The sequence below is a fragment of the Moschus berezovskii genome, chromosome 6, assembly GCF_049115385.1.
Source record: "Moschus berezovskii isolate FMDL1 chromosome 6, NW_MosBer_1.0, whole genome shotgun sequence".
Lineage (NCBI taxonomy): Eukaryota > Metazoa > Chordata > Mammalia > Artiodactyla > Moschidae > Moschus > Moschus berezovskii.
The window spans coordinates 104,828,902-104,843,251 of NC_142465.1; the positions used below are offsets into that span (position 1 = coordinate 104,828,902).

The 14,350-nt window shown below is 40.8% G+C and overlaps 1 protein-coding gene across 1 annotated transcript; it reads left to right on the plus strand.

Annotated features, from left to right (window-relative positions):
- Positions 1–763: 763 nt before the first annotated feature.
- Positions 764–6,439, plus strand: CLEC12B (C-type lectin domain family 12 member B). The gene is made up of 6 exons (XM_055394393.2): positions 764–1,406; positions 3,186–3,284; positions 3,724–3,942; positions 4,462–4,616; positions 5,014–5,129; positions 6,136–6,439. Exons 1-6 carry the CDS (start codon positions 1,316–1,318, stop codon positions 6,284–6,286), a joined length of 831 nt encoding a protein of 276 aa, XP_055250368.2. The 5' UTR covers positions 764–1,315; the 3' UTR covers positions 6,287–6,439.
- The last annotated feature ends 7,911 nt before the right edge of the window (positions 6,440–14,350 follow it).

Consider the following 14,350-nt stretch of genomic DNA (forward strand, 5'->3'; position numbering starts at 1 on the left):
GCAATCATTTTTAAAATCTTGTTCTAAGTGTTCAGTTCAGTTCAGTGGCTCAGTCATGTCCAACTTTTTGTGACCCCATGAACTGCAGCATGCCAGGCCTCCCTATCCGGTAAACTCCGGAGTTTACCAAACTGTTATCTAAAGGAGCATTATTCTGTTAAGAACATAGTCATGTAGGAAGGAAACTCCCATAATGTCCCATTTCAATAACTGTTCATTTCTTTGAGCCCATTGCCAACACCAGTTGTTGGTCTGTCTCTCACCAACATTTCTTCTTTTTTTAATCAGCAGCCATATGTGGGTGGTTTTCAACTGTACAGCTCTTCCTGTCTCGGTATGTGTAACTACAGAGCTCTTGCTGTCTTATGTGGGTCTCCTTGATACCCCATATGAGTGAGTGTAAACCAAGATCCAGAACTTCCCTGATGGTTTAGTGGTCAAGACTCTGCACTTCTACTGCAGGGGGACATGGATTCAATTCCTGGTCAGGGAACTAAGATCTCATATGCACAAATTCAGTTCAGTTCAGTTCAGTCACTCAGTTGTGTCCGACTCTTTGCGACCCCGTGAATCGCAGCACGCCAGGCCTCCCTGTTCATCACCAACACCCAGAGTTCACTCAAACTCATGTCTATCGAGTTGGTGATGCCATCCAGCCATCTCATTCTCTGTCGTCCCCTTCTCCTCCTGCCCCCAATCCCTCCCAGCATCAGAGTGACTCATTTTCCAATGAGTCAACTCTTTGCATGAGGTGGCCAAAGTATTGGAGTTTCAGCTTTAGCATCAGTCCTTTCAATGAACACCCAGGACTGAGCTCCTTTAGAGATCAGTGTGCACAAAGCACCTCCAAAATATTTTTTTAAAGAGCAAGTAAACCAGATTCACAGGATTAGCTGACCTTCGATACAGATGAAGAGGACAACCTGTGTCATTATTAAGACACTCAGAGCAGCCTGAACTGGGAACACTCAGTCCCCAGCCTCTGAGCTGAGAATCATGGGAACTTCCCCACAAAGCCATCATCCCTGCTACACTTCCAGATATCCCTTCTTTGCTTCAGCAAGAAACAATGCTGAAGGAGCGGACAGTCAGTTGAGATATATAGTATTTTGATTGCTAAAGGCAACAGTTGCTTTCTCTCACTTTTTCTGCAGAAAAACTGATCTTCATTCTGTCCTGATGAGGGGATGGTGGGATGTGTCTTGGGTCAGTTGGGTGTGGACATAAGAACTCCCAGCCTTGAAAAGAACATTGTGTTCCTGGGTCTGATGATATTGAAACATTAATTACCCATAGAGTAGAGCTTTCTTCTACAATGTCTGAAGACGTGACCTACGCAACACTCACGTTTCAGGATTCTGTTGCAGCAGGAAATAATCAGGATAGAAATAACCTAAAGAAAAGAGGTAAGGGTTCAGAGATGGCAAGATGTGATCTGGGGGGATGGACAGGTGTTAGATACCCTGAGGTGCTGGCTTTAACAATGATGCTGTTTGAGAGGTCTGCTGTGGAATTTCCAAAATGGAGACAAAGTTGGAGAAATTTTTGGTAGAGTGGCGTGCTCTACATTGAAGAGGAAATATGTGGCTTCTAGGACTTTTTAACATTGGAAGATATCACTGTGTGTCACCAAGCTCTGTGTTACAGTGAATTATTTCAGCTGAAGATGCCAGAGGTTGAGTCTGGGGATTGAGATTCCTTTTTATAAATGTAGTCCTTGATATTTATACCTGTGAGAGATGCCAAGGGGAATATCCTCTTAGAGGCCAGTTTGGAAGCTTCTAAACTAGAGAAGTCGGAGGGAATTTTTTTTTTTTTGGTAGGATTATCTGAACTTTATCTGAAGAGATAAACTGGAGGGTGAGTGAGGTAAAAATAGACAAGAGCTTCCTTCAGTCTTATAAGTACTTGCAAAGTTTTCAAAGGGAAGTTGAAATTCCCAGTATAATTAGTCATGCTGAATCAATATTGACATGCATATAGTATTTTATATACATGATATTGTGCCTTCATCAAGCTAAAATTTTGAAAGAAATGGAACAATAGTAGTACTTTCTCTGAAGTATTAATAAGAAAACTGAGCCGAAAAGTATTAAATGACTTAACCAAATTCATGCAATTGTTACGTGGTAGAGTTGAGACTTAGTTCTTATCCTCCGCTCATTCTCTTGTACCAAATTGAAAGAAATCGCTGTTTCTGTGGTCAGGAATCCAATTTAATGAATCAGACTACATCCTTTACCTTCAGGAATCTGCTGATAGTTTAGAACAGTTTGTTGTCCTGAGTCATCTACAACGTTCTACTGCTTTTTAGATTTGTTTTTATTTTAAGCATGTACGTGTATATACGTGTATGTGTGGTTTTGGAGATGAGATACCAAAAGATGATAGGATAGACTTTACATGTGTCTAATAAAGGTGGTTATACATTTCTGTTTTGTTGTTAAAAAAAATCTAATACTTGAGAAAAAAGGAGTGGTGAATATGGTGCATATGTCAGAGGACCTGGAGATTGCATTAACCTGTCTGAGACACTAAGCTAGATGCCCCTAGACCCAGAATTAAGGAATAGGAAGGTGAGGTAAGTATAAAAACTATATATATACAATACATATACATACATATACATATATATGCATACATATATATAAGTAAGATATTACATTTTGAAGAGTCATCCTCTGGCTTTGTGGTCTGTTCGGCTGTTGGTAAGTTATCTTGTATATTCATTCATTCTCTCGTTCAGTATCAATTCATTATTTACTGGGTGAAAAATAGTATACATAGTAGATATAAGCAGAGTTCACGAAACACCTGCCTTGTGGAGGTTTCCGGTTCTAAGGGTTTCTTCCATTGTCGAGATCATCCAGAGAATTTTCCACAATATCTCATTCACGAATTCAATCATCTTGAAGAAGAAAGATGTGCGGTGATATAAAACAAAAACCTGAAAATTAGGAGACTCTTAAAGCAACAGAGGATGGTGGAGAAAAGAAAAAATGGAGAAGAACTGTGGTAGGGCCCTTGTTTTGTATCATTTTAGATATTTTGGAGATGGAAGATTTGAAGAAGCAAGAGATAAATTTTAATATCTGGATGGTTGTTAAATAGGATAAGTAAACAACTCAATGTGTAATAACCACAGGGCAGTTCTGATTGCTAATCTTTGTGTTGGCTTTTTTCAGGGTATCCAGCTCCATCCTCCATATGGCGTCAGGCTGCCCTGGGTCTGCTAACTCTTTGTCTGATGCTGCTGATTGGACTGGTGACCTTGGGAATTATGTGTAAGTGTGCTTGCATCAAACTCAGGGCAGGGGATTAGGAAATATAGTTGTAAACTATATAAATTTATGTTAGATTATATTAATATGATGGGTGCTAGCATCATAAACCCTCTAATACTTTCTGACACTTCAGCTGCCTTTCATTATCTATGTCTCCAAGATAAACCTGAAAAAGATGTACTTCATTGTTACGAGGATTTTGCCCTGAATACATGGTTTTCTCTTGACAAACTAGACTACAAAGATGATTTTTATTTTTCTACTTTTTTTCCAAAGAGTTGAAATGAAAAGGCATGAGGTTTGTTTTTTCCATGATACCTGGAATATCAGAGACTACCAATAAATGTTAAACCTAAGCAATATTTCTGTGTTAAGAGGATTATCTACAGCTGTCATAAAGAATGGAAGGCTATATATGAGTTTGTCTTCTGTCTTGGAGTTTTGCAGATGTCCAGTGAAATTAACTCAGATTCAGACAAACTGACTCAACTCCAGAAAATCATCCACCAACAGCAGGACAACTTATCCCAGCAACTGAGCGAATACAGGAACTTTACTGTGAAGGAGGAATTTCTCAAATCACAAATCTCCAGTCTATTAAAGCGGCAGGGACAAATGGCCATCAAACTCTGCCAAGAGCTAATCATTCACACTTCAGGTAATCAGGACTTGCTGACCAGTCAGATCAAAGCTGTTGCTGTGGTTTAGGTTGATGATACGCACCACATCAGAATATGAGAGGGTGTTACCAATGACTTCTAATGACGCTGCCATAAATTTACAGAAGACCAGGGAAGATACAAAGTTTTCTTTTTTTTTTTTTTTTTAACATGGAGATGAATTTGGAAAACATCTTGGGATGATATCAATCTGGATATTTCAGCTCCTCATTTTATGAACTATTTTTAGGTGAACTGAACTGAACTGTTGTTATAAGGAGTTAAAAAATATAGCTGGTATTTCTGAGGCCAGAAGACTGAGCCCTGAAAAGAGTATTTCAGTCACCATTGTCCCAACACATAATCTTGGGTGACTTTATTTCTGGGGGCTCCTAAAGTGGTTTGTTTGAAGGGTGATGGCTTTGAAGCCCTATTGTCAATTTGAATGATTTATTTTCCAGGTCCTGGTCTCTCCAGAGTTGTTGAGTTTGTGCTATCGGGTGTAATTTCTTTTTCAGACCACAAATGCAATCCTTGTCCTAAGACCTGGAAATGGTACCAAACCAGCTGCTATTATTTTGCAATAAATGAGGAAAAAACCTGGCCTAACAGTAGAAAAAACTGCATGGACAAGAACTCCACGCTGATGAAGATAGACAGCCTAGAAGAAAAGGTCAGTTTGCATCTCCTTCCCTGGTTAGAGAAATTATTCATGTATTTGAAAGTAAATAGAATTTCTGAGTCACATTGTAGGAATTCAGTGCATTTTGAGTAAGAATTGGGCTTCCCTGGTAGCTCAGCTGGTAAAGAATATGCCTGCAATGCAGGAGACCCCCAGTTGATTCCTGGGTTGGGAAGATTCCCTGGAGAAGGGAATGGCAACCCACTCCAGTATTCTGGCCTGGAGAATTCCAGGTCACAAAAGAGTCAGACACAACTGAAGGCCTCAAAGAGGGATACGACTAAGTGACTTTCACTTTTCACATGAATTCGATGAATGGTCCCATCTCTCTTACTCCAGCAAACAGGAAAGTGCCCCTCACGGAACTTTTTCCTGTTTTCTCTTTCAGGACTTTCTGAGGTCACAACCATTAACCAAGTTTCTTTTTTTCTGGTTGGGACTATCTTGGGACCCATCTGGCAGAAGTTGGCTTTGGGAGGATAGCTCTAGACCCTCTCCATCCTTGTAAGTCTCATTATTGGAGAAAGAAACAAGTGAAAGATATTATAAAATGGAATATTAAGAAAATAAATGTGAATCATAAGAATTATACATCTAGATACAAAATAGTACAACCTCCAAAGAAAAGAGAGCTTCATTAATAGAGATGGAAATGAGGAGGACCTCATTTCATGTGTGAGATAAACTCATGACAGGACACTGAATTCCAACTATTCGTTTAAGCTTAGTTCTCTATTTAACCAACACTAGTAATATTCATGATGATCAAAATATTATTATCTCTATGATAAAAGCACTGTTATATTCCTATTTTATAGATTAAAAAATTGTCATAGAGAGTAAACACAAGTGTATACATTGCAAGTAAGATTCAGTGAGCTAAGCCTTGAAGCGAGAAAAGAATATTATAGTGTGGTGCAGATCATTTGAATAAAAGCAGTCCAGGGTACATGGAAGATTTAGACATGAACATCATTTTCTGATGACATTACTTAAGAGTCATCAATTCTTTAGCAGAAGAACTAGGAATCAACATCAGAACTACATCTGTGCTGTCATTCATTTCCTCTAACCTCTGTTTTATTCTCTTTTCACGCCCCACATATATATATACAAAATTATATTTGTTCATAGTAAAAGGTAACATATTCTTATACAGAATGTGATTTTATTTTTTCTGTTTTTCTTCAGAAAGTTCCAGAGTAAAGAATCCTAGTTTTTTTAATATATAATCTGTATTGGGTAGTTTCTATCATGTTATAGAGAGAATAGAAATTCTCAACTCCCGATTTAAGCTTCCTTCTTAAATAATTCTATCTGAGATCATGAGTAATTGGAAATTTTAAAAAACTCAAATATGCAAGCTTTAGGGATTTTGATGGTTGCTGGCTGCAGAAGTCTTTCAACATTCGCATGCATGGTGTTTCATTGTCAGGGAAGCTGAAAACACTGAATTGTGATTGTTTCAAATGTGATATTTGTAATTAATTTAAAATTGATTATTTTTCAGATTTAGTGCTAATGAATATGCTCAGATCAATGAATCCAAGGGATGTGCTTATTTTCAAAATGGGAATATTTATATATCCCGCTGCAGTGCTGAAATTTCTTGGATTTGCGAGAAGACAGCTGCATTAGTGAAGATTGAAGACTTGGATTAATATGCTTCCTCCAAGATGTAAGGGACTTATGATTAAGGTGATATGAGGAAGGAAAAACTTTACTATTAAAGGGAAAAAAACAGATTAAATAGTGACTATCTGTATATTTAAACCATCAGGCAACAAGCAAATAAACTTGCTACACAGAACACATTCCACGTCATTGTCTGATGCCTTCTGATCTGATGTTCTTGTTATTTCGTCTCAAGGTAACTGGAAACCACCAGAATAGCTGTACTACGACCATCTTAAATCTCAGACTCATTTCACTGCATTTCCTTTCTCTCAAATAACAGACTTTTCTTGCTTTGTTGTTAAATATGCCCGAGTGAAACAGGGGTGATTTGTAAATATTTAACAGCCAAAACTGAGACAGGCCACAGCAGGGGAACAATGTCCAGGAAACCCTGCTGTGACAGTTGCTGGATCACGCAGAAATCTGGAGGATCCTGGAGAAGGGGTACATGGGCTTCCTAGGTGGCTCAGTGGTAAAGAATCCAGCTGCCAATGCAGGAGACACAGGTTTGATCCCTGGGTTGGAAAGATTCCCTGGAGAAGGAAATGGCAATCCAGTCCAGTATTCTTGCGTCATAGTTCAGGTAAACAGGTTTACTAATTCTCATATAGGACTGAAATGGAAGTCTCGAATACACAGATTTAAAAAGCAACTTTATTATTTCTTTTTAAAAGTAGCCTGTCACTGTCATTCCCAGAAAGATAAAATTATTCATCAAAGGTCAAAAACTCTGCACTTGACTCCCATACACTGGGTTTTTCTTTATTCTCATGGGAAAGCTAGTTTCTTCTATTGTTCCTCTCCAGACAAATATCTGCTATTAATAATTTTGATATCTTTGTTCGCAAAAAGAGGTTACAGTTCTTTTCCTTGAAATCTTGTGTCTTTTAATTCTTATTTCATGGATCTCTTTCTTAGTCACTAAAAATGACTGTTTTTGTTTCTGACCTTGGAGGGACTCTGAAATTTGATCAGATTCTATTGCTTATAGTCCTCTCCCTGCTGCCCTGCTATCATCATGTTATCCCTGGCAGCCTCTACAGCGGAGGAGTAAATTCAAAGGTCTTCTTAAGAGTATATTAGCTTCTGGTGTCAGAATAGTTTATCCCTCATTGCTTTTTATGATAGCTTGGCATATGAGACAGTGTATTTCAAGAATCTCAACCAGTTTCTCTCTCTCTGTCTACAATCTCTCTTCCTCCTGCCCTGGTTAGAACTCCTGGGAGGTAATGCACACACACACACACACACACACACACACACACACACACACACACACACACACACACACACACTGCCTGGGGAGAGCCCAGTTTTGTATTTATTTTGGATAACTCTTTCCTCATTGAATAATTACATGATTTCCAAACCTGTCTTCACATCAGATTTATGTGGAGAGTACCCTTAAAACTTTACATTTATTGATTTATTTGTTTCTCACAGTAACCCCAAGGCTTCCTGGGTGGCACTAGCGGTAAAGAACTTGTCTGCCAACACAGGAGATGTGGGTTTGATCCCTGGGTCTGGAAGATCCCCTGAAGATGGCAATGGCAATCCACTCCAGTATTTTTGCATGGGGAAATCCATAGACAGAGGAGCCTGATGGGCTACAGTCCATGGGATTGAAGAAGAGTCAGACACAACTTAGTGACTAAATCACAACAAATCAGTGAAGGAAGTATCCCATGCAGAAATTGTTTTATGGAAAACGTTTGACATAGCTTAGTCTATTCATTGATCTTGTTTGGATGAGCTGTCATTATCTTTGCAGAACTTTCCTTTAACATTTTCCCCATAATTCTGTTAATTACAGTTTAGGTTTTCCTGCTCTGGTAGCAGCTCATGTATTTTTCTACTCCTGGGCCTCTGTTCCAGGAAGCTATGATTCTACTTATCTGTCTCTTCAATTTTATGGTGTGGTGGTTTGCCCTGTGACCTCAATTCTCTGATGGATATAAGAAGGGTTGCTTATTTTTAGTTTTTTTTAAAAACTTTTTGTGTGAATGGGCATGATCATGTCCAGACTCCTTATATGTCAGACTAAAAACCACAAATACGCCATTTATTGTGTAATCTTGAAAGATAAAGGCAAAAGGAGAAGTGAGCAGCAGAGGATGAGATGGTTAGATTGCATCACTGACTCAGTGAACATCAAATTGTGCAAATTCTGGGAAAGAATGAAGGACAGAGGTGCCTCGTATGTTACAGTCCATGGGGTTGCAAAGAGGTGGACATAACTGAGCGACTGAACAACTACAGTTTCTGTGATTAGAGTATGCTCATTGACTGACCGGATGGATGATGAGTAAATAAGTGAACACAGTAAGAGTTAAGTAAAAAAAGCAACTGGAGTCATATATGACACCATGTTTTTATTCCCTTAAAAATATAAAATAAATCCAGAAAATAATCACTTTAGCTTTTTTTTCTTTTTTAAATATGTAGGATTCCCTAGCAAATAGTCTCTAAAATTCTGAGATTTCTATGTAGAAAATTTAATGCTATATGTTCTTGAGAATAAGAACTTAGAGGGTAAGACAAGCAACACTGGATAAAGGTAAAAGTTCATCCATACAACATAGTTGAAGATTCAGTTCAGTTCAGTCACTCAGTTGTGTCTGACTCTTTGCGACCCCATGAATCACAGCACGCCAGGCCTCCCTTTCCATCACCAACTCCCGGAGTTCACTCAAACTCATGTCCATCGAGCTAGTGATGCCATCCAGCCGTCTCATTCCTTGTCGTCCCCGTCTTCTCCCGCCCCCAATCCCTCCCAGCATCAGAGTCTTTTCCAGTGAGTCAACTAGTCGCATGAGGTAGCCAAAGTATTGGAGTTTCAGTTTTAGCGTCAGTCCTTCCAATGAACACCCAGGATTGATCTCCTCTAGAATGCACTGGTTGGATCTCCTTGCAATCCAAGGGACTCTCAAGAGTCTTCTCCAGCACCACAGTTTGAAAGCCTCAGCTAATCCTATAGGGATTTCAAATAGCTCAACTGGAATTCCATCACCTCCACTAGCTTTGTTCGTAGTGATGCTCTCTAAGGCCTACTTGACTTCAAATGATCACACCATCATGATTATCTGGGTCGTGAAAATCTTTTTTGTATAGTTTTTCTGTATATCTTCTGCTTCTGTTAGGTCCATACCATTTGTATCCTTTATTGAGCCCATCTTTGCATGAAATATTCCCTTGGTATCTTTACTTTTCTTGAAGAGATCTCTAGTCTTTCCTATTCTGTTGTTTCCCTCTATTTCTTTGCACTGATCCCTGAGGAAGGCTCTCTTATCTCTCCTTGCTATTCTTTGGAACTCTGCATTCAGATGCTTATATCTTTCATTTTCTCCTTTGCTTTTCACTTCTCTTCTTTTCACAGCTATTTGTAAGGCCTCCCCAGACAGCCATTTTGCTTTATTGCATTTCTTTTTCATGGGAATGGTCTTGATCCCTGTCTCCTGTAAGATGTCACGAACCTCTGTCCATAGTTCATCAGGCACTTTATCTATCAGATCTAGTCCCTTATATCTATTTCTCACTTCCACTGTATAATCATAAGGGATTTGATTTAGGTCATATCTGAATGGTCTAGTGGTTTTCCTACTTTCTTCAATTTAAGTCTGAATTTGGCAATAAGGTGTTCATGATCTGAGCCACAGTCAGCTACTGGTCTTGTTTTCGCTAACTGTATAGCACTTCTCCATCTTTGGCTGCAAAGAATATGATCAATCTGATTTTGGTGTTGACCATCTGGTGATGTCCATGTATAGAGTCTTCTCTTCTGTTATTGAAAGAGGGTGTTTGCCATGACCAGTCCATTCTCTTGGCAAAACTCTATTAGCCTTTGCCCTGCTTCATTCTGTGCTCCAAGGTCAAATTTGCCTGTTACTCCAGGCATTTCTTGACTTCCTACTTTTGCATTCCAGTCCCCTATAATGAAAAGACATCTTTCTTGGGTGTTAGTTCTAAAAGGTCTTGTAGGTCTTCATAGAACCATTCAACTTCGGCTCTTCAGTGTTACTGGTTGGGGCATAGGTTTGGATTACCGTAATATTGAATGGTTTGCCTTGGAAACGAACAGAGATCATTCTGTCGTTTTTGAGATTGCATCCAAGTACTGCATTTCGGACTCTTTTGTTGACCATGATGGCTACTCCATTTCTTCTAAGGGATTCCTGCCCACAGTAGTAGATATAATAGTCATCTGAGTTAAATTCACCAATTCCAGTCCACTTTAGTTCACTGATTCCTAGAATGTCGACGTTCACTCTTGCCATCTCCTGTTTACACTCATCTCACATGCTAGTAAAGTTATGCTCAAAATTCTCCAAGCCAGGCTTCAGCAATACATGATCCGTGAACTTCCAGATGTTCAAGTTGGTTTTAGAAAAGGCGGAGGAACCAGAGATCAAATTGCCAATATCTGCTGGATCATGGAAAAAGCAAGAGAGTTCCAGAAAAACATCTATTTCTGCTTTATTGACTATGCCAGAGCCTTTGATTGTGTGGATCACAATAAACTGGAAAATTCTGAAAGAGATGGGAATACCAGGCCACCTGACCTGCCTCTTGAGAAACGTGTATGCAGGTCAGGAAGCAACAGTTAGAACTGGACATGGAACAACAGACTGGTTCCAAATAGGAAAAGGAGTACATCGAGGCTGTATATTGTTACCCTGTTAATTTAACGTATATGCAGCCACTCCAGTACTCTTGCCTAGAAAATCCCATGGATGGAGGAGCCTGGTAGGCTGTAGTCCGTGGGGTCGCTAAGGGTCAGACACGACTGAGCGACTTCACTTTCACTTTTCACTTTCATGCATTGGAGAAGGAAATGGCAGCCCGCTCTTGTGTTCTTGCCTGGAGAATCCCAGGGATGGGGGAGCCTGGTGGGCTTCCGTCTATGGGGTCACACAGAGTCAGACACGACTGAAGTGACTTAGCAGCAGCAGCAGCAGAGTACATCATGAGGAACGCTGGGCTGAAAGAAGCACAAGCTGGAATCAAGATTGCCAGAAGAAATATCAGTAACCTCAGATATGCAGATGACACAACTCTTATGGCAGAAAGTGAAAAGAAAGTGAAAGTGAAGTAGCTCAGTCGTGTCCGACTCTTTGCGACCCCATGAACTGTAGCCTACCAGGCTCCTCCGTCCGTGGGATTCTCCAGGCAAGAGTTCTGGAGTGGGTTGCCATTTCCTTCTCCGGGAGATCTTCCCAACCCAGGGATCGAACCCAGGTCTCCCACTTTGCAGTCAGATGCTTTACCATCTGAGCCACCAGGAAGAGGAATTAAAAAGCCTCTTGATGAAAGTGAAAGAGGAGAGTGAAAAAGTTGGCTTAAAGCTCAACATTCAGAAAAATAAGATCATGGCCCATCACTTCATGAGAAATAGATGGAGAAAACAGTGGAAACAGTGTCAGACTTTATTTTTTTGGGCTCCAAATTCACTGCAGATGCTGATTGCAGCCATGAAATTAAAATACGCTTACTCCTTGGAAGGAAGGTTATGACCAACCTAGATACCATATTGAAAAGCAGAGACATTACTTTGCCAACAAAGGTCCGTCTAGTCAAGGCTATGGTTTTTCCAGTGGTCATGTATGGATGTGAGAGTTGGACTGTGAAGAAAGCTGATCGCCGAAGAATTGATGCTTTTGAACTGTGGTGTTGGAGAAGACTCTTGAGAGTCCCTTGGACTACAAGGAGATCCAACCAGTCCATTCTAAAGATCAGTCCTGGGTGTTCATTGGAAGGACTGATGTTGAAGCTGAAATTCCAGTACTTTGGCCACCTCAGGCGAAGAGCTGACTCAGTTGAAAAGACCCTGATGCTGGGAAAGATTGAGGGCAGGAGGAGAAGGGGATAACAGAGAATGAGATGGCTGGATGGCATCACCGACTAGATGGACATGAGTTTGATTTAGTGATGGATAAGGAGACCTGGCGTGCTGTAATTCATGGGGTTGCAAAGAGTCAGACACGACTCAGCGACTGAACTGAACTGAATCCTATAAGGAGGAGAAGGCTATGGCACCCCACTCCAGTACTCTTGCCTGGAAAATCCCATGGACGGAGGAGCCTGGTAGGCTGCAGTCCATGGGGTCGCAAAGAGTCGGACATGACTGAGCGACCTCACTTTCACTTTTCACTTTCATGCATTGGAGAAGAAAATGGCAACCCACTCCAGAATTCTTGCCTGAAGAATCCCAGGGATGGCGGAGCCTGGTGGGCTGCTGTCTATGGGGTCGCACAGAATCAGACAAGACTGAAGGGACTTAGCAGCAGCAGCAGCAATCCTATAGGGAACTCTGGAGCTACGCTGGTCCTTCATATTTGCGTCTCTGGAGGCCAGAGGCTGAACCTTCATACCCCTCGCCTATTACCCTGTCCACTCATTTGATGAAGGGTGACTCCCTTTCGCAGACAGCAAGTCCCAGAAAAAGACTCAGCAGAAAATTCAGTTGCCAACATTCTCAGTAGCTTGGGAAGTAAGTACATCAGTCCTGATGGGAGAATCTGGGTAGCAAACCAGAGTACTTGCTGTACTCACTACTTGATTTGCTTGATTAGTATGTGACTTTCCTTTACCAGCCCCTCTAGTGTTCTATCCAGTCTCTTTTCTTGATGAAACTCACAAAAAATTAGTGGGACAAACTGCACTCCCAATTGTTACAATCTGCGCTGAAACTGCAACTAATATTCATCACCTTCTTATCCCACTATAATTCTAGTTGCATGACCCTTGACAACACCTTGAACTAGACTAAACATTTCACCTGGTAGAGTGACCAAGGTACTCATCACCAAGGGGTCTAAGCCCCTGGATATAATACCCCATTTCTACTGAACTTACCTATTTGCTGTCAAAATTTAACAGGGGACTATCAAGAGATATCTAGTGGATCAGCTTGGGGTCAAATACATGCTTCACTTCCTACATGCAATAGCCCTACATTCTCCTTATAATCAGGTTTAATGAGCCCTGTTAGGACTGTGACTCATTTTCTTTCCTGCTGGGCTCCTGGCATAAGAAGTCCAGAGGAGCAGACATAGCTTAAAATTTAATGAGATTCTCACCATGTTGCCTGAGAAAAGAGTTCGCACTCAGGAAACCAGGGCTTCTGACAGATCCCAAAATGGTGAGGCCATAAGCACAAATTCCCCTTTTACTAGCATAATCATGCATTTCAGAAAAGGAAACAATCAGACTTTTCAAAAAATACTAGTCTCTGGCTCTGAACCTGTGCTAATTCCAGGAGACCCATAACGTCATTGTGACCCAGACAGAGTAAGAGCTTAGGGAGGTTAGGTGATCAGTGGAGTTTAGTTTAGGTCCATCTCATTGTGGGCCCAGTGTTTCCCCAAACCCATTCTGTGGTTATTTTCCATTTCCAGAATGCACAATTGGAATAGATCAGCTGGCAGAATTCCCCCTTACCAGGCATTTGGTCCTGTCCAAAACGTCCATAAGACCCATACTGAAAGGTCTCTGATACTTGGTCTTTTGATACTTGGTCATACTGAAAGGTCTTTGATACCTGGTCATATTTGGTCTTGTCTAGAACCATTTGGCATGAACCAAATATGTTCATGGGCTTCTTGGGTAGCTCAGCTGGTAAAGAATCCATTTGCAGTGCAAGAGACCTCGGTTCCATTCCTGGGTCTAGAAGTTCCTCTGGAGTAGGGTTAATCTACCCACTCCAGTATTCATGGGTTTTCCTGGTAAAGGATCCACCCACAATATGGGAGACCTGGGTTTGATCCCTGGGTTAGGAAGATCCCCTGGAGGAGGGCATGGAAATCCACTCCAGTGTTCTTGTCTGGAGACTCCAAAAAGACAGAGGAGCCTGGTGGGCTACACATGGGGTCACCAAGAGTTGGACATGACTAAGCACAGCACAGCACAAATATGGTCATGGACATTTTGGATAGGAGAAAAATGTCAAAAAGCTTTTGGCATGGACCAAATGTCTCACGGACCTTTTGGCAAGGATCCAGTGTCTGCTAATCTCCTGACCTGCAAAACTATTTCTGGGACTTTTGGTATAC